The sequence below is a fragment of the Mastigoproctus giganteus genome, chromosome 1 (assembly GCF_048544385.1).
Source record: "Mastigoproctus giganteus isolate SK-2022 chromosome 1, ASM4854438v1, whole genome shotgun sequence".
NCBI lineage: Eukaryota > Metazoa > Arthropoda > Arachnida > Uropygi > Thelyphonidae > Mastigoproctus > Mastigoproctus giganteus.
Genome location: NC_143575.1, coordinates 208,211,345 through 208,237,531, shown reverse-complemented (window position 1 = coordinate 208,237,531; position 26,187 = coordinate 208,211,345). Strand labels below are relative to the sequence as shown.

The following is a 26,187-nucleotide window of genomic DNA, read 5'->3' as shown; positions in this document are numbered from 1 at the left end:
TAGAATCCCCCAATAACTGATAGATGATGTGGAGGGGTGTTGCAATAATTAATAGGTTGTTAAAATTTTGTTATGGCTGCAAGCGAGCAGCTGGATGTTTCCGGTTTAGTTTAAGTAATGACAAGTTAAAACTTATTCTTGGTAATTGCTAACCTAGCAGCTTCAGTGTAATTGTATATAGTAATATATGTAATTAATTATTGATTTCATATTGTCCACTAGTACTATCCTCTACTTCTATTAACTTCTTTTTAGGGATACCTGTTTCTTTCATCCCCTTGTTTTCTATCCACTTTCCTACCTTACTATTCCTCCTATTTTCCTTTCTTTGAAAATTTGGGGCTCTCAGGATTACCTGATAGCCCCTGTAAATGTGTCAAGTGGATAGTGGACCCTGGTGCACCTCCTCGTGGTCATGGTTGGGAGTCAGGGGGGAAAGGGACCTGGAGTCCCCTTCTCCTCTGGCTGCAAAGTCACCTGGTATCGGCACTCCACACACACACACGCACACACACACACTCACAGGACTTGGCATTATGCCTTTTCAGAGGCTACAGTGGTATATAGGGGAAACCCTGGAGACAGCAATTAAACATAAACGCCTTGACCTTAACTGATTTATCTAATATTTATACAGCTATTATACTGTCCTCATTATGTTTAATTGTACACAGTGCCATTTGGGGTAGTTTTTGACACCTGATATTTAATTCTCCCTTTTATTCTGGTATTCCTCTAGTTATAACAAATAATTAAAAAATAAAAATATATACATAATCACCTGTCTTGAATTTCTAGAAAGTGTATAACCAGTTAACTGATTATAAGCAGGAGGTCCTCCCATTTCTTCCTGTGTGGCAATGCTTGGATCACTAGAAGCCTTAACAAGATGACGATCAGTTCCTGGAGGGGCAGTGTCTTGTAAACTCATTGGCCTAGTATCTGTTGTCAGATCAAGATCACTTTCAGGAGAAGATGCATAACTAAGTCGTGATGTCATGGGAAATAAAAAGTCATCAGAAATAGCTTCTTCTGGCTAAAAAATTAAAGATAGTGATCCTATATACCATATAATAGAAAATAGAAATTATAAACTCTTTTATTAATTTTTTAACTCATTTTCACATTAACACTTTTGCTGCCACCTAAATATGAGAGAATTTGTTTAATGTGCTGTAATTTTTGGAATGTGGAACAAAATCAACATTCATTGCCAATATTCCTGAAATTCGTACATAATGGTTTAAAATTTAAAGTTTGGAATTCACTGCTAAAACAAACACTTAAGACATACTTTTGTGCTAAGCTGTAACTCAGAACATATCTTAAAATTTTATGAAAAGTTTATTCATGTACATAAATTAGCATGGAGACAAGCAAAAAAAACAAAAAAAAAAAAAAAAACTACGTGCCAAGTCTATAAACAAATGATAAACATTATAGCAGTGTTCAATTAGTGTACTAATACTCAGTAGTTGTTAATTTCATGTGCCTTTAAGTTTACAGCTCTTGTTAGTTGACTACTTAAGAATGAACACTTATATGGGTTATGGCCCATACCTGGATGCATTTTGAATGCATTTGGGCATTGCGGCACAACACTCCTAGTGCTGTTTTACGCATATATCCTTTGAGGCTGTTTTTACTGTTTATTTGGTTTTTTGGAGCGTTAGCAACTAAGGCCATATTGCTCCGGGATATGTGGTGGTCTTTCCTTGACCTTTCCGCATCTTCCGTATTTGGTGGTGACGGGCTCGAACCCCGGTCTAATCAAGAAGAGTGTGCTACGCACTGCTGTTCCTTCCCACCTGGCTACGGAGGCGCCTCCCTTTGAGGCAGCGAACATATTAAAACTAAAACTAAGCCCTCATATATTATGATACAATGCAATGGGTGTGTTCCATTAAGTTGATACCCATCATCTGTGTTACATAAAGTTAGTAAGAACATCTGCTAATGCTTCTGAAGCAATGATAACTATTAGGAAACTTCTGTGGGGAGAGGAATACTGAGACCAAGAATGTTATCACAGCTACAAGAAGCATAAGTAGATTCAATTCTTGCACTAATGTAGATATGCAGTGATTTCTATACTAGTAGAAAGAGTACCATGTTTGCTGTGGATACTTATCACACAAATTCTAAGTTCTGGAACTGACCATAAAACTATGGGACTACTCCCGTGGTCTCATGGGAAAGTAATGGAGAATTACAGAACAGTTGTACTAAGTGAATATCCAAATGGAAAAGCCTTGACATAAGCAACCACACTGAATGCATTAGGACTGCAAAGAATACAAAAAAAGACACTCTTACACATTTGTATACTAATGTTAACAAATAGTTTAATAAATCTGATGAATTTTAAATGCTGATTATATACTCTAATGCAGAAATATTATAAATATGGTGTCTTTCTAATAATGGATGTAGAATTTGAATATGGTATATATAATGTGTACCAACATACCAGAAGGGTTAGGAGGCATTATGCTTTTAACTGAAAAGCATATTAATTTAGAAGAATTCAGCCAACAAACAAGAACTGTCAAGATAATGAGTCAATTTGGTGTGACATAAGTGATGGGAAAGCAAAAATTAGATTGGGATATGCTGAGATCAGATAAGTAATGAACATGATTATAAATGGCTGTTGGACTGCAGCTCTATAGTGGAGTTCTACAAAACTCAATACTGACACCCTTGCTTCCGATATCTGTTAATGAAAATGAAGAAGGAATAGCAGGACTGATATAAAAGTTGCCAGAGATAAAAAGGTTGGGAGGTTGATAAAATAACAGTAACTGAGGGATGCTACATCAACCAAATGGATATATTTATTTTGTCTGAAAAATGACAGTTAAAGTACAATACTAAAGAAGATAAAGTTATATACTGTTTTATGTAATAGTATTCCTAGTTTATCTTACTATTTGGGGAACAATAAATTTAAGGCAGTTGACAATGAAAGATTTAGGAGTAATTATGAATATATTGGTAAATAAATTTGATGAATTTGAGGTACTGCTCAAAACATCAAAGGCAGATATTGTTGGGTTATCAGAGATGTGGTGTCACACACATATAAAGAATGCAGAACTGGAATTTGGGGAGTACAATATGTAAAGGAAGAATAGACAGGATAGGTTCTGCTATTACTTAAGACACATAAAATCCAAGGAAGTGAAGCCAGTCGACATCGCTGGACAGTGCAGTGTCGAGTCAGTTTGGTGTGACATAAGCATTGGGAGATCAAAATTGAGAGTAGTAGAGTGTGTTATAGGCCTAATGACTCTGATGAATATAATAAGAAACTGTACAGGGAAATAGAGTGGGCCAGTACATCAGAGAGTCTTATAATGGGGGATTTTAATTTCCCAGATATTGACTGGTATTTGTGGGTTGGTCACTCACACACTAGCAAGGCTTTTGTAGATTTATTGGATGATTGTTTTCTACATCAGCATGTTCAGGAGGCAACTAGAGGGAGTAATACTCTTGATCTGATTATCAGTAGTGATTCTTCATGTATTAAGAATCTGCAGATAAAGGAACCACTAGGTGGCAGTGATCACAGTGTGCTGAAGTGGGATTTACTCAAAGAGGTAACTACCATCAGTGGTAAAGGGAAGAGTTTTTGCTTTTGTAAAGGCGACTACGGTGGTCTGAGACAGTATTTAAATTCTATACAGTGGGACCAACTGATGATGTTACCAACAGCAAATTCAAAATGGGAAGCATTCAAAAGAATTTATCTTGGAAGTTATTAGGCTTTACATACCAACTAAGAAATATTGTTCAAGGTTTAGGCCTTAAATGGATGTCAGATGAACTAATGAGACATGGCAGAGAAGAAACATCCATGGGATACATATAAATTAATGGGTGACACGGAAGCCTATGATAGATATAAGCTGGTCTGTAACCAAGTCACAAAGGAGATTAGGCAGGCAAAGGCAGATTATGAGAAATCTTTGGCAAAGGATGCAAAGAAAAACAGCAAAGAGTTCTTTACCTATGTAAACTCTAGAAGGAAAGGAATGAATCAGATTGGTCCGCTGGATATTGATGGTTCAACTGTTGATGATCCTGCTCAGGTGGCTAACAAACTAAATGAGTATTTTGCATCTACATTCACATATGAGGAGTTATTCAGGGAGGAAAATACCCAGAGATGAGTTAAACTCTGGCAGTGAGCTAGATGATTTTGTAATAACTGAGAGCAAAGTGGAGGAGAAATTGTTGAAGATAAACATAAAAAAGGCACCCGGGTTGGACGGGATCTATCCAATTACATTAAAGGAGGCAGCAAAGGAAGTAAGCAAACCCTTAGCCATAATTATGAGAGCTTCTTTGGACTCAGGGGAGGTACCCATGGACTGGAGATGTGCAAATGTGACCCCAATTCACAATGGAGGATCAGAGGGCGACACAAGTAATTATAGACCTGTTAGTTTAACTTCTGTTCCAGGAAAATTAATGGAGGCACTGGTTAAAGAAGCACTGCAGGATCATCTAGACAAGACTTCAGTTATAGCTCTGACACAGCATGGTTTTGATTGGATACTATGATGTTGTCACAAAGGAACTGGATGCAGGGAATAACTTTGATATATATTTGGATCTTAGAACATCTTTTGATACTGTTGCACATGGAAGACTGCTGAACAAATTGGAGCAGTGTAGCATTGGAGGCAAATTTCTGCTATGGATAAAGGGATGTTTGAGTGGGAGAAGACAGAGAGTGGTAATCAATGGACACTGCTCATTGTGGACTAATGTTATTAGTGGAGTCCTTCAGGGTTCAGTGTTGGGTCCATTGTTGTTTTCTGTATTTATAAATTATATTTATGATGGTATATCAAGATTAATGTCAAAGTTTGCAGATGATACGAAGGTTGACAGGATTGTTAAGGACACTAATGACAGTACGCTGCTGCAACAGGATCTAGAAAAGTTGAGCAGGTGGGCTGAGAGGTGGCAAATGAAGTTTAACATTGAAAAATGTAAAGTACTACATATGGGAAGCAGTAACTCCAGAGTAACGTATCAACTCTGTAGTACTACATTGACAGTGGTAGAGAATGAAAAGGACCTGGGAGTAATTGTGCAGGCAGATATGAAGTTTTCTGAGTAGTGCAGATGGGCTGCAAGAGTAGCTCATAGTGTCTTGTCAATGATATATAGGAATTTTTCTAGCAGGGATAAGGAGGTGATTATCCCCTTGTATAAGGCAATGGTGAGGCCACACCTTGATTACTGTATACAGGTCTGGAGGTCTCATTTTAGGAAGGATGTAGAGCTGTTGGAATGAGTACAGAGAAGGGAAACAAGATTAGTGAATAGAACAAAGGGTTGCTCTTATGAAGAAAGGCTTAAGTTTTGCAAATTAGTGTCTGGAGACTAGGCACCTGCGAGGTGATCTGATTGAGGTCGATAAAGCCTTGAATGGTTTGAGCATGCTCAATGCTGATGGGATTCTTCCTCTTGCTCAGAATAATCATCTGAGAGGGCATAAATTCTAATTGGGGAAAGACAGATGTAGAATAGGTGTGCAGAAGTTTGCCTTTAGCCAGCGGGTAGTTGGTTGGTGGAACAGACTTCCATCCCTTGTTGTGGAAGTTGACACCCTAAATAAATTTAAGGCTCAGCTGGACAGGTATTTTGAACGAATGGAGGAGTGAAATGGGAGTGGGGTTTTTTTTTTTTTGGCTGATGCTGCATAAGCTTGCTTTCTTGCATCATATACTAATGCTAATAAGTTATTTCAGCAGTGTAAAAATGTTGGAGCATTATATCATTATTATATTGCTAACAGAATGTTACATGGTGTTTTATCTATGATGTACAGAAATTTTCTCATATGGACAAAGAGATAATTACTCCATTATATAACATCTTGATTACATCACATCTTGAGAATTATAGAGAAGTTTGGAATCGTACTTTAGGAGGGATGGTGGATCTGCTGCAAAAGGGTGCACTGAAGAATAATGTTCCGGGGGGAGGGGGTTGAAATATCTCAAGACCAAACATCTGTATGAGTTATTGACCGAGTTTTTAAGGCTTTAAAAGGTCTAAGTAAATTAAATAGTAGAGTTACCGTTTTCTTTTGCATGTTACACAAATTAGATGGACATACACAAATATTAAAGGACAGCTGTGTACTGGACATAAGAGAATTTCCTTTTAATCAAAGGCTTAGTAATTGTTACACTAAATTATCACCTAACCTTGTAGAACTGGAGCTAATTAATTTTACGGAAAAGGCTGGATAGTTGGTATTGAAAGCTTTACTGAACTCTTAAGTATACGATGTCAAAATTATATTTTACAACCAGTTCCTTTGTTACTGCATCATAAATCTAATCAGATTGGTCACAGAAGATATTCCTTTAACAAATCCATGCTATGATTGTCATATAACGGCATTCCTGTCAAGATGATCCCGCATTACTTCTTTAACCACTGACTTCATTATTTAACCTGGAACAAAAAAAATCCAAGCTTACTGGTCACCAATTAGTCACTATCTTTTGATTTTGTTCTCCCCTTTGTGAATAGGAGAGACAGTCACACATCTCCACTCTATACAGACCTTCCCTGAATGATGATGTTCCCATAATTATGACTGAGGTTTTTGCTTGCCTCTCTTCCTGCTTTTAATATAGCTGGATAGATTCCATTGCCCCAAGTGCATTATTTACTTTCAGCTTCAATAGTTTCTCTTCCACATTCCTCTTAATTATCACAAAATCATTTAGCTCCAAATTATAACTTGGTATATTTCTGGTTTATCTCATTTCCAAAAACTTCATTCATGCATAAATGTAGATACAAAATATTTAATCAGTTTCTCAGCAACCTGAATCAAGATCATCAACAATTCATAGCTGCCAACTTTTGAATTTCAAAAAGCTGGAGATCAGGCTTTGTAAGTAGGAGGAAATCAGGAGGGTTTTTTTTTTTTTTTTTTTTATTTATTTTGGGGGGGGGAGCCATCACTACCTCTTCTTTCCCCACCCATGCAGTTTCACTAACAATTCCTGTTGTTTTTGTTATTCTCTTTTGTCATATATTCTATGACAAAAGATGCAAATAAAATGGCACATGTAACATCACTGTGACCATGAAATACATCTATTTTTCCATTTCTTTCTATAAACTGCATGCTGTAATTATGTTTATTTGTTTGCAAATGTTTGAATATATCATGTTTCTTAAAATTGGAAAATCACTGCTTAAACTTAGGAAATAACATCTACTATGGTACAAGGCAACCATATTTCCATTTTCTGATTTTACAACACAGGGAAAATTTTGTATGTTACTTCTGAAATTTTATGTTGTATTTCTTTGGCATCTTAATGAAAGGCATTGTTATTTAGCTTTGAACTATAACAGAGAATGATGTTATTAAATAATGTTTCTATTTTGCAATGTACATTACCACAGCACACCATTCAACCAATTCATTAAATAAAATAAGCAAATTTCACAAAATTTTTAAAAAATTCAATTTTTAACATAGTTTTATTTAATTGGTTTTTGTAAAAAGAAAAAGATAGAAGAAAACTTGACTTTCTGCAAAGAGACAGTGAAACTTTATAACCAACTATATTATGACAGTTAGATGGATAAGGATCAAGTCAAGTAAAAAGGACAGATTCTGCAATCAAGTGAGTGATCAACCCACAAGTTCCATACAATATCTGGAAATTAAAATCTCATTCGTTTCCGGTCATTCACTTATGTATCATGTAAAACTGCACATATATAATTGTAAGCTAGTATTCTTCTTAATGTAAGTAACATCATAATTATAGCATGTTTGTCGCTTATTAATTTTTATCTTTCAGACCGAATTACAAAGCGCAAAACACAGATCTGCACCTTATAAATTTTACAGCTTAATTAACTTTCAGGGGAATAAAATCACACTTGGCCCACGATTAACAGTGCTTTTATATAGTGTAAAGTTGTTGACCAATTCTACAAAAACTACGTTAGAAGATGTATTACAATATTACATGTGGCAGTGATAAATATTAAGGTGGCAGTGATCACAGTGTGCTGAAGTGGGATTTACTCAAAGAGGTAACTACCATCAGGGTAAAGGAAAGGGTTATTGCTTTCGTAAAGGCGATTACGATGGTCTGAGACAGTATTTAAATTATATACAGTGGGACCAACTGATGATGTTATCAACAGCAAATTCAAAATGGGAAGCATTCATAGAACTTATCTTGGAAGTTACTAGGCTTTTCATACCAACTAAGAAATATTGTTCAAGGTTTAGGACTAAATGGATGTCAGATGAACTAATGAGACATATGGCTTTTATATAGTGTAATTATATACAGTGGGACCAACTGATGATGTTATCAACAGCAAATTCAAAATGGGAAGCATTCATAGAACTTATCTTGGAAGTTACTAGGCTTTTCATACCAACTAAGAAATATTGTTCAAGGTTTAGAACTAAATGGATGTCAGATGAACTAATGAGACATATGGCAGAGAAGAAAAATGCATGGGATACATATAAATTAACACATGACACAGAAGCCTATGATACATATATAAGTTGATCTGTAACCAAGTTACAAAGAAGGTTAGGCAGGCGAAGGCAGATTACGAGAAATCTTTGGCAAGGGATGCAAAGAAAAACAGCAAAGAGTTCTTTACTTATGTAAACTCTAGAAGGAAGGGTATGAATTAGATTGATCCACTTGATATCAATGGTTCAACTGTTGATGATCCTGCTCAGGTAACTAACAAACTAAATGAATATTTTGCATCGACATTCAAACATGAGGAGTTATTCAGCAAGGGGAATGCCAGAGGTGTATTCAACTCCGGCAGTAAGCTAGATAATCTTGTAATAACTGAGAATAAAGTGGAGGAGAAATTTTTGAAGATAAACACAAGAAAGGCACCCGGGGTGGATGGGATCTATCCAGTTATATTAACGGAGGCAGCAAAGGAAGTAAGCAAACCCTTAGCCATAATTATGAGAGCTTCCTTGGACTCACGGGAGGTACCCATAGACTGGAGATGTGCAAATGTGACGCCAATTCACAAAGGAGGATCAAAGGCTGACACAAGTAATTATAGACCTGTGATTTTAACTACTGTTCCAGGAAAATTAATGGAGGCACTGGTTAAAGAAGCACTGCAGGATCATCTAGACAAGACTTCAGTTATAGCTCGGACACAGCATGGTTTTGTTAAGGGAAAGTCTTGCCTGACCAATTTGATTGGATACTATGATGCAGTCACAAAAGAACTGGATGCAGGGAATAACTTTGATATTATATACTTGGATTTTTTTTTTTTTTTTTTTATGTGAACCCCAAACACGAGAGATATTAGAACCTATAGTACTTAGTACCGTGCTTGGGTTGGAGGTTGAGAAGACGAAAGAAGATATCTGTTGACATTGCACTTGAACTTCTGTAGATTGTAATTTTCAGGAAATAAGTATGAAGGAAGGTTGTTCCAGAAAATGGCAGTTGAATGAATAAATGAGGAAGATGAAAAGTTGGTTCTGTGGGTTTGAAGTTGGACAGTAAATGGATGTTGGCTGGTGGCGGCACGTGTTCGGACTGTTTTTAAAGAGAGAGTGGGAATTATAGAAGCCAATTCAGAAGAACAGTACCCATGGAAGTATCTGTAGAAGAGGCATGCAGCAGAAACAGTACGTCTATGAGAAAGTGAGTGGAGAGACTCTGTTAGAGATTAATCATTAATTAACCTAACTGCCCTCTTCTGAATGGAATCAAAAAGCCTGAGAGAGGTTGGGGGGGCGCACCACCCCAGATGTGGGAACAATATTCCATGGCAGGGCCGATTTGCGATTTATACAGAGGGAGCAGCTGTTTGGAAGAAAAGTAATGCCGAGAGCGAAAGAGAAAGCCAAGTTTTCTAGATGCAGAGGAAGCAATATTTGTAATGTGCTTCTGCCAAGACAGATTAGAAGTCAGGGTAATCCCCAAAAGAGATGTACCATTTTGCCTAGAAATTGGAGTGTCACTAAAGATAAGCATAGGAGCAGAAGAATCCTTTTTGCGAGATATAAGACAAGACTGAGTTATAGAAGGGTTGAAATCAACTAAGTTGTCTTCGCCCCACTGGAGAATTACCTGAAGATCGGCATTTAAGGAATTGGTATCAGATTTTCGAGAAGTTGAAGCTGATTGAACAGGGCAAGGTTTCTCAAAATGGAAAGTGGAATGCAGTGTGCTATCATCGGCAAAACTATGGATCGGATTTCCAGTCAATGGAAGATGGTCATTAATATACAAGAGTAAAAGAGTGGGGGAAAGAACTGAACCTTGGGGGACACCGGCATTAGTAGAGATGATCAAAGACAGAGCCGTCTACCATCACCCTCAGTGAGCGATCAGAGAGAAAACTGGATAACCAATTACTAAAAACAGTTGGCAAACCATAAGATGGAAGCTTCTTTAGAAGACCTTTATGACAAATACGATCAAAAGCCTTTGAGATGTCAAGAGCAACTACTTGTGTTTCACCGAACCTTTCCACTGAATTAGTCCATAAATGAGTAACATAAGCCAGAAAGGCTTTTGATACTGTTGCACATGGAAGACTGCCGACCGGGCTAGCCGGGTGGGTAAAGTGCCTGCCTGGCAACCCAAAGGTCACGGGTTCGATTCCCACCTCGGGCTTGGATCAAAGTACTGCAAAAACCTTGGGAGGTGCATTACGGCCACAGAAGCCTACACGGCAACAACTGCCAAAAAAAAAAAAAAAAAAAAAAAACCATGGAAAACTGCTGCACAAACTGGAGCAGTGTGGCATAGGAGGCAAATTGCTGCTACGGATAAAGGGATGGTTGAGGGGGAGAAGACAGGGAGTGGTAATCAATGGACACTGCTCATCATGGACTAATGTTATTAGTGGAGTCCCTTAGGGTTCAGTGTTGGGTCCATTATTGTTTTCTGTATTTATAAATGATATTGATGATGGTATATCAAGCTTAATGTCCAAATTTGCAGACGATACAAAGGTTGGCAGGGTTGTTAAGGACATTACTGAAGCTATGCTGCTGCAACAGGATCTGGAAAGGTTGAGCAGATGGACTGAGAGGTGGCAAATGAAGTTTAACACTGACAAATGTAAAGTACTACATATGGGAAACAGCAACCCCAGAGCAACGTATCAACTCTGTGGTACTACACTGACAGTGGTAGAGAATGAAAAGGACCTGGGGGTAATTGTGCAGGCAAATATGAAGTTCTCTGAGCAGTGCAGACGGGCTAAAAGAGTAGTCAGTGATATACAGGAGTTTTTCTAGCAGGGATAAGGAGGTAATTATTCCCTTGTATAAGGCAATGGACAGGCCACACCTCGAGTACTGTATACAGGTCTGGATGCCTCATTTCAAGAAGGATGTAGAGCTGCTGTAACAAGTACAGAGAAGGGCAACAAGATTAGTGAATGGAACAATGGGTTGGTGTTATGAAGGAAGGCTTAAGTTTTGCAAATTACAGTGTCTGGAGACTAGGCACCAGCGAGGTGATCTGATAGAGGTGTATAAAGCCTTGAATGGTTTGCACATGCTCAATGCTGATGGGATTCTTCCTCTTGCTCAGAATAATCACCTGAGAGGGCATAAATTCAAATTGAGGAAGGACAGATGTAAGATAGATGTGCAGAAATTTGCCTTTAGCCAGTGGGTAGTTGGTTGGTGGAACAGACTTCCATCCCTGTTGTGGAGTTGTGGAAGTTGATAGCCTAAATAAATTTAAGGCTCAACTGGACAGGTATTTTGAACGAATGGAGGGATGAATCACCTGAGAGGGCATAAATTCAAATTGAGGAAAGACAGATGTAGGATAGATGTGCGGAAATTTGCCTTTAGCCAGCGGGTAGTTGGTTGGCGGAACAGACTTCCATCCCTTGTTGTGGAGTTGTGGAAGTTGATAGCCTAAATAAATTTAAGGCTCAACTAGACAGGTATTTCGAACGAACGGAGGGATGAAGTGGAAGGTTTTTTTTTTTTTTTTTTTTTTTGGCTGATGCTGCATAAGCTTGCTTTCTTGCATCATATGCCTCTACTAATGATTTCTGATTTCTGCTCTGAAATTTTTTCTTCTTCTAGTAATTGAAGAGAAATAAATATCCGTTTATATTTCCATTTATTCTTGATACAGCTGAAGTCAGAAGTGTTTACTTATTTATTTTGCACTGTTCACAGTTGGCCATGCATTTTTCTTGGCAATGTACAGGATCAAACCCATAACCTGCTTACTTGTGAACATTTGCTGTATGTGTTATTAATGTTAATAACACATACAGCAAATGTTCGAAAACTCAAGATGATGTTTTCAGGCACAATATTATGTTTTCAGTGGGTTAAGAAAGATTTGCCTGGAAAAAAAGTTTTTCTCAAGCCATCTAGAAGAACAAGACCCAATTAATGTGCCAAAAGAAGCAGGCCACAAAAACTTCAGCTTTTAATTCTGTTATTCCTTTTTCTGTCAAGAAAAGCTCTGAAAAAGTAAGCCACTTTTGTTAATCTTCCAAATTTATAATTTTATCTTATTATACAAATTCTAAATTTTTCCATGTATACTTATAACTCCCTCAGAAGTTTTAATAAAATTTATTTTCATTGTTACATCCAATCCAGCAAAGTGATCCTTCATGTGTAGACATGGCCTTCAACAGATGTCAAAAATAATATCAGGTACATGGCGAGGATGTGAAAAGATGATCCTATCAATTTTGGTTGTTATTAGAGAGAAGAATTAGCTCTCATTCTGCCTAAGATGCAAAATTCTCTCAGCAACATCATCAGCTAAAACTCTGATACATAAACAATTATGAATCTGATGAACAATAACAATATCAGTACAATCCAGTTTAAATCCTTGACTATAATAATCTGAGACCCTGGGGAAAAGATCGAATCTAGTTCCCTCTACAGAATACTGTTTGTACAAATTGTTAGCATTTGCATCTTGAAGAGAATAAAGGTCCAAAACACTAAAATTCCAGAAGCCTGATGAGGAAAACATATCCCTAGACCTTCTTATACAAATTAATAATGTCAAGAGAGGAAAAAAATAATAAAAAGGAAAAAAAGAGAAAAAGAAACATTTACAGCACAATTAGCCTTCTCAGTACATCAGAGCAAAAATGCCTTCAAACACCTGAAATATTAGGGCACTGACTTCATTCATATTAGTAAAGCTGATAAGCATGACAGTCATTTTCAACAAAGAACGGCCTCAAGATATAGCACCTCATATCAAAAGCATATGTTACCCAGTGTTGCCTCCGCTTAGGGTAAACACTGGGTAAAAAAAAAGCTGTTAAGAACCTTTTGACCTATTAAAAAACAAACACAAAAAAAAAACCTCTTCAAAAGGTTATTACTCCAAACAAATCAAAATCCAGCATAAAACTCATAAAAACCTTAAAAGCCTTACTGTCAGCAAAAAGCAACACCTAAGCAGTCTTTCTCATGCTGCCTGCTTGGAAGAACTGATTCAAGCAGGACACCCATAGAGAATGAAGCAGGCTATGCAAGAACTTAAGTTTTTATTTCTATACTTAAACCATAAGAAGATGGCCTGGAAAAGCTGGCCATAACATAGCCATTTGTTAATCTAATAAATTACAAATATTTTACCTGGTTATCCAAATTCAGAATTTTTCAATTTATAGTTATATTATAAATGGGAAAATTTTGAATTTGAATAACCAGGTAATCATTCCCTTAGAGCAATTCAACTAGCTGTTTCAATAAATTTTATTTTCTTTGTTACATCACAACACAGTACAGTGTTATCCTTCCATGAATGTGTAGTGTCTAATATAAATTATGTATTATTAAGGTTAATCTACCTGTATCAGGAAACTTACCTTAGATTCAGAAACCCAAATAACTTGCTGTTGCTGTTTGTCAATTGTTTCTCTCAGTTTTTTGTACCACATATCTGCACTAGTCAAAGTGACAGTTGCTAGTAACAAAATGAATAAATAATATAAATATACAAAATGCAAAATAAAAATGAAAGCTTTATTTAACATATCCTTATAGTCGCACACATAACACGACAATGAAATTAGATATTATGGAAAATAATATTTTGAATTATTGTAGAGCCTACCCAGGTGTTATGATTAAATCAGCATACTCATAGTTTGAAATTGAGAAAAATCCTTAACATCAAGCTATTCTAAATAGTAAAGGATAACAAAATTTTCCCAATTCAAAACATACCAGTATACCTCTCATCTTTCCATTTTCAAGTAAGCTCCCTGTGGACTCGAGACATGTATGTATATCCCCAGTTCACAAAGAGGGATTCAAAGGAAGACGTGAATAATTAGACCTGTTAGCTTGACTTCTGTTCTAGGAAAAATAATGGAGGCACTGCTTAAAGGGGCAATGCTGTACAATCTAGAGCAGTGGTTCCCAATATTGTGTCACTCAAGACACGCTAAGTTAAACGATGAATATTAATAGCACACCTAAACAGTGATTGCCATTGAACTCAAGGCACCTCCATAGCCAGGTGGGAAGGAGCAGCAGTGATTATCAAGAAGGGCTAATCAAGAAGCACACGCTTCTTGATTAGCCCGGGTTCGAGCCCGTCACCACCAAATACGGAGGATGCGGAAAGGTCAGGGAATGACCACCGCATATCCTGGAACAATATGGCCATAGTTGCTAATGCTCCTAAAAACCAAACAACAGCCATTGAACTCAATGGAATTTTTCCTAATCATGTGGCATACTTGAAGAGGGTTGCAGCACACCGGTTGGCCACTGATCTAGAGAAATGCAGTTTTTCTGCAGTCACAGCATTGATTTGTTAAGGGACAATCCCATCTGAAAAATTTGACATCGTATATAATAAGCAGTGTTAAATTATTGTAAAAAAGTATGGAGGTATTTCTGGTGATGCTGAAAAATCTGTAATGTTCATTATAAATATAATTTTATATATTAATATTTCAATATGCACATTGTGAATATACTTGCACACAAAAATGGCAAACAGATAAAATGTTATAAGGATTTTATGCTCTATGGGAAAATCACGATAAAACAAAAAAAGGAAAAGAGAAAAAAACACCTTTGTGTTTTTTTTCTCTCTTCTTTTTTTGTTTTATGTTTCAAAAGACAAATGTGAAAAAAAACACATTTGTTTTCTGAAAAACATTTTTCAGAAGACAAATAACATACTAATGAAATCATTAAGTGTTTGTTATGCAGTACGATAAATGACTTAAATTTTAAAAAAACGAAAAATAACATTTTATTTTGACATTGTTAGTTAGTTTCTATTTGCCTAAGAATACCACTTTCAGTAGCTACAAACCTTCACTTCCACTGTGAATGATGTAGTGCTAAAGAGCAGGTATGTTTAATTTTTACACACACACAGTGTGTGTGTGTGTGTGTGTGTGTGTGTGTGTGTGTGTGTAAGACAGTGGTCTCAGACAGTTTTTAAATTCTGTACAGTGGGATCAACTGACGATGTTACCAACAGTAAATTCTAGGTGGGAAGCATTCGAGGAATTAATCGTGGATGATACTAAAAGTTTCATACCTATTAAGAAATATTGTTCAAGGTTTAGGCCTAAATGGTTATCTAATGAACTAATGAGACTCGTAACAGAGAAGAAAAATGCATGGGATGCATATAAATTATCAAGCGACTCAGAAGATTATGGCAGATATAAGCTAGTCTGTAATCAGGTCACAAAGGAGGTTAGGCAGGCGAAGGCAGATTACGAGAAATCCTTAGCAAAAGATGCTAAGAAAAACACCAAGGATTTCTTTACTTATATAAACTCTAAAAGGAAGGGGATGAATCTGATTGGTCCACTTGACATCGATGGTTCGACTGTTGATGATCCTGCTCAGATATTAAACAAACTGAATGAGTATTTTGCATCTGCATTCACACATGAGGAATTATTAAGGTTTGAAAATGGCAGAAGGTTATCAAATTGTAGCAGGGTGCTTAATGATTTTGTAATAACTGAGAGCAAAGTAGAGGAGAAATTGTTGAAGTTAAACATAAGAAAGGCACCTGGGGTGGATGGGATCTATCCAGTTATATTAAAGGAGGCGGCAAAGCAACTAAGCAAACCGTTAGCCATAATTATGAGAGCATCCTTGGACTCAGAGGAGGTCCCCACGGACTGGAGATGTGCAAATGTATCCCCAATTCACAAAGGGGGGATCGAAGGGTGACACAAGTAATTACAGACCAGTTAGTTTAACTTCTGTTCCGGGTAAAATAATGGAGTCACTGGTTAAAGATGCATTGCAGGATCATCTAGACAAGACTGCAGCAATAATTCAGACACGGCATGGGTTTGTTAAGGAAAAGTGTTGTCTGACAAATTTGATAGGATATTATGATGTGGTTACAAAGGAACTGGATGCAAAAAATAATTTTGATATATATTTGGATTTTTTGATATCATATATTTGGATTTCAGGAAAGCTTTTGACATCCTGTTGCGCATGGAAGACTATTGTACAGATTGGAGCAGAATGGTATTAAGGGTAAGTTGCTACAATGGATAATTGTTCTTCACATATATAAATGCCAAGAAGAGCAGGACAAACCAGACTGGACCTTTACGTAAGGGAAAGGGGATAGTAATAAATACACCAGCTGCCGTTGCAGATGAACCCAACAGTTATTTTGCATCGATATTTACAAATGAAAAGGCTTTTGTGGCAATGGGAAATTGTGGGAGCGAAGTTAAAAAATATGTAATTAATGATATTGAAATTTCGCAAGATTATTTAATGAAAAAAACTTTCGAGCCTACAGACCAGTAAGGCTCCTGGAGTTGATGGAATATACCCTATAATCTTAAGAGAGGCAGCAAGCGAGTGCATTGAACCATTGAGGCTAATTATGCGAGCATCACTAGATTCTGGGGAGATTCCTTTGGATTGGAAAAGTGCAAATGGAAAAGGCAGAAAATGAAACTGAAGAATTGGAAACAAGCCAATTACAATATGCAACATTCTTCTCTTGAACAGCCGTAGCACATTTATTGGAAAACCAAGGTTTAGATAAAGGATGAGATTTTAAGGTGGAGTGTAGAATAAAGGATTCCATTCCCACAAGAATAATTACACTGACATGGTCTGAGCAAACGTTGACATCAAAAGTTTTGAAACAGTAATCCAATCAAGGAAAAGAAGAAAAGAAATCTCACAGGTCATCCCATTTTGCATTCTTGTAAGGCCAAACAACACAATATTGGGAATAGCCATGAGATAAATGCTCCATTGAAGAAGAGACAATCACCAAGTTGTGATCTGAGGTGCCTAAAGGACCACTCACTTCAGCCGTGTACTTAAGAGAGGAAGTCAAAGAGTTCCAAGTGATTAGTGGAGTTGGGAGAACAGTAGAGACAACAGATGAATTTGACAGAATGAGGTAGAGAGATTTTAAGCCAGAGAAGATCAAAAAGAAGAGATTCCAAATTACTAAGTCTATACGGACATATGCACAAAGCACCACTTTGACGCAAAAGGAATCATACAGCAAATAATCTAGGCAACTGAGATGAGCATTGGTTGAATCAACTGATAACTGAGATTCTGTCAGAAAAAGTAGACTTAGAGTCTGAGGTAAGTAGAAATGGACATCAATGAGATTACAGCTGAGACTATGTATATTTGTGAAATGAACTAGGAAGTGTTTGGGAGGTTTAGATCTTTTCGCAGATAAGTTTGCTGTATTAGTTTGACAATTCATGGTGTATTCAATAGTAAGAAAAAGTTGGGGGAGGGGGGAGTTCATGCTGTATGAAGTAATGAAATTTTTGTATATGGTGTACACATGGTATGAATATACTCAGAAATGCCCTCCACATACACACTACTCGGACTCCCTCCAGTCACAATGTGGCAGAGTAGTGGCAGCAAGAAGTGGCACTAGCTGATCCGGAATCCTCCTAGAAAGTTACCAATAGGTTCTGTCGGGTGTACTAACTAGCGGGCAGCCTGCAAACACGGTTTCAGGGCTGTACCCTCGAAATGTAAGGAAGTTTGTATCTCATCATGGTGTTCCTCATAACCTCAAAAGACATCAATCATACTGCATGATGGAAGAGTTGACCGGAACTTTACTCTGGAGACTAAACAGGGGTTCCATTACTTCAAGCCTCCAATAAGCAAAGTGGTGGTAATGCACTGGTTGATGAGAGTCATCTAGCACCTAGTATTGCCTGGTAACACAGAGGGGCGGCATTCCTCCGTGTGGTGTGGGCACCACACCTCAACCCCTGCTTACATTGGTTCACAACTGGGTGGTCACCCACAGTGTGCTTGCGCATGGGGGTTATACTCAGGATTGAGTATAACCCCCATATAATACTGTCTCAGTCCATCGTAGTCGCCTTTGCTTCTGTAAAGGCGACTACGATGGACTGAGACAGTATTTAAATTCTATACAGTGGGACCAACTGATGATGTTACCAACAGCAAATTCAAAATGGGAAGCATTCAAAGAACTTATCTTGGAAGCTACTAGGCTTTACATACCAACTAAGAAATATTGTTCAAGGTTTAGGCCAAAATGGATGTCAGATGAACTAATGAGGCATATGGCAGAGAAGAAAGATGCATGGGATACTTACAAATTAACACGACACAGAAGCCTATGATAGATACAAGTTGATATGCAACCAAGTTACAAAGGAGGTTAGGCAGGCGAAGGCAGATTATGAGAAATCCTTGGCAAGGGATGCAAAGAAAAACAGCAAAGAGTTCTTTACTTATGTAAACTCTAGAAGGAAGGGGATGAATCAGATAGGTCCACTTGATATTGATGGGTCAACTGTTGATGATCCTGCTCAGGTAGCTAACAAACTAAATGAATATTTTGCATCGACATTCACACATGAGGAGTTATTCAGCAAGGGGAATGCCAGAGGTGTATTCAACTCTAGCAGTAAGCTACAGAATCTTGAAATAACTGGGAGTAAAGTGGAGGAGAAACTGTTGAAGATAAACACAAGAAAGGCACCCGGGGTGGATGGGATCTATCCAGTTATATTAAAGGAGGCAGCAAAGGAAGTAAGCAAACCCTTAGCCATAATTATGAGAGCTTCCTTGGACTCAGGGGAGGTACCCATAGACTGGAAATGTGCAAATGTGACCCCAATTCACAAAGGAGGATCAAAGGCTGACACAAGTAATTATAGACCTGTGAGCTGAACTTCTGTTCCAGGAAAATTAATGGAGGCACTGGTTAAAGAAGCACTGCAGGATCATTTAGACAAGACTTCAGTTATAGCTCGGACACAGCATGGCTTTGTTAAGGGAAAGTCTTGCCCGACAAATTTGATTGGATCTTAGAAAGGCTTTTGATACTGTTGCACATGGAAGACTGCTACACAAATTGGAGCAGTGTGACATTGGAGGCAAATTGCTGCTATGGATAAAGGGGTGGTTGAGGGGGAGAAGACAGAGAGTGGTAATCAATGGACACTGCTCATCGTGGACTAATGTTATTAGTGGAGTCCCTCAGGGCTCAGTGTTGGGTCCATTATTGTTTTCTGTATTTATAAATGATATTGATGATGGTATATCAAGCTTAATGTCCAAGTTTGCAGACGATACAAAGGTTGGCAGGGTTGTCAAGGACACTACTGACACTATGCTGCTGCAACAGGATCTGGAAAGGTTGAGCAGATGGGCTGAGAGGTGGCAAATGAAGTTTAACATTGACAAATGTAAAGTACTACACATGGGAAACAGCAACCCCAGAGCAACGTATCAACTCTGTGGTACTACACTGACAGTGGTAGAGAATGAAAGGGACTTGGGGGTGGTTGTGCAGGCAGATATGAAGTTCTCTGAGCAGTGCAGACGGGCTGCAAGAGTAGCTCATGGAGTATTGTCAATGATATACAGGAATATTTCCAGCAGGGATAAGGAGGTGATTATTCCATTGTATAAGGCAATGGTCAGGCCACACCTAGAGTACTGTATACAGGTCTGGTGGCCTCATTTCAAGAAGGATGTAGAGCTGCTCAAACGAGTACAGAGAAGGGCAACAAGATTAGTGAATGGAACAAAGGGGTGCTCTTACGAAGAAAGGCTTAAGTTTTGCAAATTACAGTGTCTGGAGACTAGGCACCAGCGAGGTGATCTGATAGAGGTGTATAAAGCCTTGAATGGTTTAAGCATGCTCAATGTTGATGGGATTCGTCCTCTAGCTCAGAAAAATCACCTGAGAGGGCATAAATTCAAATTGAGGAAAGACAGATGTAGGATAGACGTGTGGAAATTTGCCTTTAGCCAGTGGGCGGTTGGTTGGTGGAACAGACTTCCATCCCTTGTCGTGGAAGTTGATAGCCTAAATAAGTTTAAGGCTCAGCTGGACAGTTATTTTGAACGAACAGAGGGGTGAAGTGGAAGTGGGTTTTTTTTTTTTTTTTTTTGGCTGATGCTGCATAAGCTTGCTTTCTTGCATCAAATGCCTCTGCTAATGCTAATGCTAATTACCAACAGTCCGACTATCGTGAAGGTGCAAGCAGAGGTTTTGGCTGTCACAGATCATCCGGACTTCACCAAAATTAGGTCCACTTGACTTGAGTGTCAACCGAACATCAGTTCCATCAGCATTTTAGACTCCTAGGTAGCAAGCACAGCTTGTCCGACACATCTGAGAGAATGTCTGCAACAGCCTCAAGGACCATCTTGCAAACACAAAGGGCTTCCCTCCTGATTATGTCCCATGCATGTAGAACAACTTCCTCCTTGGCTCTAAAAATATTGCTTGAGGAACTTCCTATCCAGTATGAAATACAATATCGCCATCTCAAGTACTACCTTAAGCAGAACATTCCCACAACATTAGATGATATCCAGCTGGATTCGGCTGCTCCTCTGATGGCTGAGAAAGAAGATTACAGGAGATTTTTATAGAGAAGTGGCAACAAGACTGGTCAACAGCCGAATTAGGTAGTGGAACAAGGGATTTATGCCTGTTGCCAAGGAGATAAGAAAGAAGGAATTGCTTTGGTTTTCATCTGGTTTGTATAGGACTTTTATACTCATAGGCCATAGAAGCATTAACACCAAGCTTCATAAACTGGGTTTATCCCCAACAATGATGTGTTTATGTGGCTGCAAAGAGACTGTCAATCATAAGCTATTTGAGTGTCATTACTACCCAGATTTTCATATGGATCTTCATCGTGCTGTTCTCGATTTGAATCTGAATAACAAGCCAGCTCTCATTCAGACCCAGACAGCTTTTAACGCATTAAGCATTTATGCTACCAAAGCATTCAAGAGAAGAGAGGATCTCAGAGCTCAAATTCCATTTTAATCTTAGGATCTAGAATTATTTTGTAGGATATCAACCTGAATTATACTTTCTAATTCATGACTGAACCTAATTTAGGTTATAACTTGATTTATGACTGTACTTTGTGTTGTGTTAACTGAATTCTATTTATGGAATTACCCAAGCGGCTGAACACATGAACTTTTTGTGTTGTTATTAACTCTGGCAGAGCTCTATTGTGGCAAAATTTTATCCCCTGAATATTAGGATTTCGGTTCTACTCATGGACTTTCTTGAGTAAACCAATACTTGAATTTGACTCTTTTTTGGATCTGTTTACCAACAACACTCCTGGACTGTCAGTTTTGTATGTATGTAAATATAATGAGGGATTTTGCCCTATTTGCTCTGCAGCAACTGTTCCTCTCTGGTTTTTGATGTTGATTCCAGAGTTGTGATTTGCTATGTAAGTGTTGTGATTTAAGTTAATTAATAGTTGGAGAAGCAAGTTCCACTTCTCCTCTTCTTTCTTTATTTCTATTATTTTCAAATTCAAAGGCAGATCCCCTTCTTTTCTATCTTTTCCTCCCCTTCCAGTTCCCATACTTCTCCTTCTATCTTTCTCTTTTCTGTCTCTAATTGGGTTTTCCTGGGTCTCTGCCCTGGGTTGACCTAGCACGAGCTAATAGTAGATCCTGGCTGCCTCCTGGTGGCAAGGATGGGAGTGGGACGTGGTGACCAGGTGTTGCTGCTTCCCACCTGCTAAGAGCCAGGTACCAGCTGACAATGTAACAACAGAACACATTGTAACATTACACACCCGACACACTACATATAAAAGACCAGTTTTGGTGCAAGCTTCAACATAAGAAGTATAATAGCAGCTAATGAGGGGACCCCTGGGGGTCTGCCACAACAACAGATGAACGTTCCCTGTTACTACTACAGCATGCATAATCACGGCCTAAGCACAGGAGGGATAAAATAAAATAAAACAGTTTGTTTGGATGGTCAAAGAGCCTCTCCTTTAAAAACTATGGGGGGGGCCTTCCACCTATTGACTTTTTGCTTCTGACAGCCTAAATCCATTGCTAGTCCCTCCTCATTACACCACAGTGACAATCCCAGAAATGTCACTGTAGTATAACCCTCTAGTAGACACCTTAGCATATTTCGTCACCAAAAGTTGGTATTTTAGTATATCTCCAGTATGGTATTCACTTTTAGTCCTGTATAATTGCTTTCACCTGCTTATTAATTATTAATTGTAAAGTATAGCTATATTTTTTTTTTATTACTCCATGTTCATGCAGAAAGTGCAACACATACACAGAGTGTTCATTTTTTAGAAGTTTGGTATCCCTTCAATTTCACCTGCTTTGTGACCCTGAGGTTTGATCATAAGGTATATATAAATAACTGGTATATAAAATCAATTTTGATATTATATTCATCCAGCAAATGTGGTGGATCTGTAACCACACACACACACACAATGGTAGTGTTCTGAACCTCAAATAACAGATTTTTTTGTTATAATTACAACCTTGAAGCAATATTATTTGAAGCAAACCTATCAGGGCAATTGATTGATAGCTGACTCCTATTAAAACAAGGAATCCACAATGAATCTATTCTTTTGAAACTCATCTACATTGTGAAGCTTTTCTGAGAGCCTTCTTTATAAGAAGGCTCTCAAAAAATCACAAAACAAGTTATGAATATGCGAGAGGGAAGGGGGTGGGGAGAGAAGCAACCCAACTTGGAGATTAATACAGATTGCTGCAATGGGTTGCTGGAATCACATGCAATGAACTTTCCACTGAAGAGTTGCTTAAATTGCAGCAAAAAAAAAAGTCTACAAAGTCCTAAAAAGGCTCTTAATCAGTGGTGAGCTACAGTGGGCTCGCAAGAGCCCATTGCTGAAACAATCAATTATTTTACAAATTAAATTAAATCCTGCATTCAATTGATTATGCGGTGTAATCGTGGTTGTCTTGAATTCGTCAGCTACATTCATTTAGCTTGCATATTTTACACAATTTGCCAATTTTTTAGCAAGCAGAAGGGTATTCAAACAGCCTTTTGTCCCGCCGAACCAAAAGCTATCAAACAATGATGTTCAAATGCAGCAAATGTCCTAGTTCATGAACAAGGTTGTGCCCAGTCAACGGTCAACCGAACATAGCAACAGAACAATCTACCAGTACAAAAAAACCAGCTTGATTTAAGGATGATTGCTAAAGAACTTGATGTGAAAATTATAAAGATTGGTCGTGTGTTCGGGCCAATGGGCAGCTTGTAGCTTGCTGACGGCAATTGCGGATTGGAGGAATTATCTCACTTTGTGCAACATTTTGAATCAGAAGTTAAATATTTCGGATTAATAAACCAACTTTTAAATCTGGAATTTCTTAAAGATTTAGCATTAATGATCGACATCCCACAGGAGATCTTACCTTTCAGAAGCTTTACCAAGTCGTGGTGTCACTATAGTAAAAGCAGATAAATTAATTATTTGTACTATCAAGGCTATTGATAATGAAATTTGAGAGCACGTTGAAGCCAAAAGAATTTGAAGGAATCAAAATTGAAAGTAAGAACAAATTAAAAAATATGTTATTACTTTGAAATCAGTTATTTTAGAACATATTTTTAAATATGTTCTTAATAACTCCTTAAAGGATAGGTTATTAATGCAACAGTGTAATTTTACATTTAAATAAAGAAAATAATGATATCATTGATGATGAGGAATTGAAAGAAATTTTAAACGTATACAACCCGGAAACGTGGAATATGGAAGAACTTCAGTCTCCTTGGTAAGAAACGAATAAGAAATTTAAGTTTTCTAATAAAATATGAAATAAAAATTAATGATTTTAGATATTTTGTCGAAGACAGTTTATCTTTAAAATAAAGTGAAATTCCCTTTTCAATTAAAAGAGCCAGAAATATCCTTGAAACCATTGTGATTAGGAGTGCTGAAGCTGAGCGAGCTTTTAGCGTAATGAATAATAATGTTTCAGCGTAACAATAAAAAGAACATCTTTGACCATCAAACATGCTGCAGTTATGATGACCATAAATCTAAATGTTTAACCATTGCTTCAGTTTGATCCAGTTAATTACATCAAATCTTTTCTCTGTAATCAATCGCTCAGCTATTGAGCAAAGCATATCAACAACAAAAATCTATATGGCAATTTTTAGAATTAATTTTTCTTGAATATTTGTGTAATAATTTTTTTCATTTCTTGTAATCTGTGATTTTTGTGTACCTTTTCTAGAATAGTGGTGTTTTTTTTTTTTTTTTTTTTTTTTTTTTAATGTAATATTTAGTTTTATATTCTAGAATATTTCATGATAAGTTCTTTAGGTTATTTGTGATATGGGAAATATTTCATGTTATTTTTTTTTCGCAATATTAAAATTTTATTATGAAAAAAATATATCTATTATATTTCCCTAGTTGTAAAAAAAAGAAGAATAAAAAGTCGCCAAAACTGCAAACCCATTATTAAAATATTTACAGCTCACCACTGCTCTTAATCATAAAACTGGTTTATAAACACCACTAATAGAGGAATCTGATTCTAACACTGTCACTTTTCTTCATTATAGAAGTGTCTACAATGAATTCACTGCACAGGGAATGCTTTATAATGTATAAAAGATCTTATCAACTTTACTTGAACCATTTTTTCAAGGAAGCTGAAGAACCAACAGCACCTTTACCTCAAAGTCAAATACTAAATCCCCAAAAGCAGCTACTCATGCTCCTCCCAATAAGTTTATTCTACCTTAAAATAATCCATCAACTTCAGTAAGCAAGAGGAAATGATTTTATTTAAGAGGACAAACATAAAAATTAATTTTATTAAACTTCCAAAATACCTATCTCATGTCATTATAAAGTATAATTCTTAATCTATCCACATTATAAGTTTTAGTTTAGAAACTCCTCTAAGTAAAAAGATAACATATGAAATTTAAATTTTGCTAGGTTAAAAGGTGTTTCTTTGTAGTCCTGTATAATTGCTATTAAAAGATAAAGAAAAATTAGGAATAGTTGTTAAATTACATCATTTTAAACATAACTTTCAGATTATATGGACAGGAGTTTTATTTCATTTAACTTACCAGTAAATATATGAGACCATAATTTTTCAAGTTTTACAGCATGGTCGTAAAGCTTTTTGGTACTCTTATGACTTGATTTTGCGAGTCTGGATCTAAGCTCTTTAACAACATGTTTGTTTTCAGCTCGCATAAAAATGACAATAGGATAGAACTGAGCATAATTCAGGCGATCCACTGCACTTGGAGTAATATCAAGAATAGTATGTTTGCCCTAAATAAATAAAAAATGAAATTGATCAAAATAACTTTAAATATACAAGGCCCTCTTTAAATGATCTTTAACTGGATAAATAAAAGGGTTATTTCTGAAACTAATGCCTCTAAATTGTTTCCTTGGATACCACTGCATATATGCTAATTTATATCATGTGTTATGCAGTGTAAATACTTGCATTTGTTTTTTCACATATTCACCACCTTTTGGTGTAAATTTGTTCCACCTCTGAATCAGACTTAGCATCACCCAAATCTCCTTGTAAAATCTGCTCAATTAGGACAGTCCGCCCAAATTCCATAATGGTTTCCCTTGTCTGGATGCTAGTATGGGATCTGGTCGTCATGATAAAGGAGAAATGTTGCTCATTTCTCTGACTTCACTCTTGCAATCCCTGCTTTCAGTAACTTCGCAATGAGCAAAACTGATTGTCTCCCCACCAGTGGACCCCCCTCTTATTCCAAAAAGACAGAACATGATTTTTTTCCAAAAGATGGCTGACCCTTGAAT

General features: G+C 37.1%; 1 protein-coding gene across 6 annotated transcripts in view; it reads right to left on the bottom strand.

Annotated features, from left to right (window-relative positions):
• LOC150091482 (tight junction protein ZO-3-like) overlaps positions 1 to 26,187 on the bottom strand; it is a 549,427-nt gene that overhangs the window by 104,320 nt on the left and 418,920 nt on the right. For all 6 annotated transcript variants that reach the window (XM_090375872.1, XM_090375842.1, XM_090375863.1 and 3 more), the window contains exons 19-21: positions 25,464 to 25,674; positions 13,900 to 13,997; positions 782 to 1,036 (exon numbers count right to left, since the gene is read on the bottom strand). In XM_090375872.1, the coding sequence (XP_090231998.1) occupies positions 782 to 1,036; positions 13,900 to 13,997; positions 25,464 to 25,674 (564 nt within the window). The remainder of the gene's footprint in view (positions 1 to 781; positions 1,037 to 13,899; positions 13,998 to 25,463; positions 25,675 to 26,187) is intronic.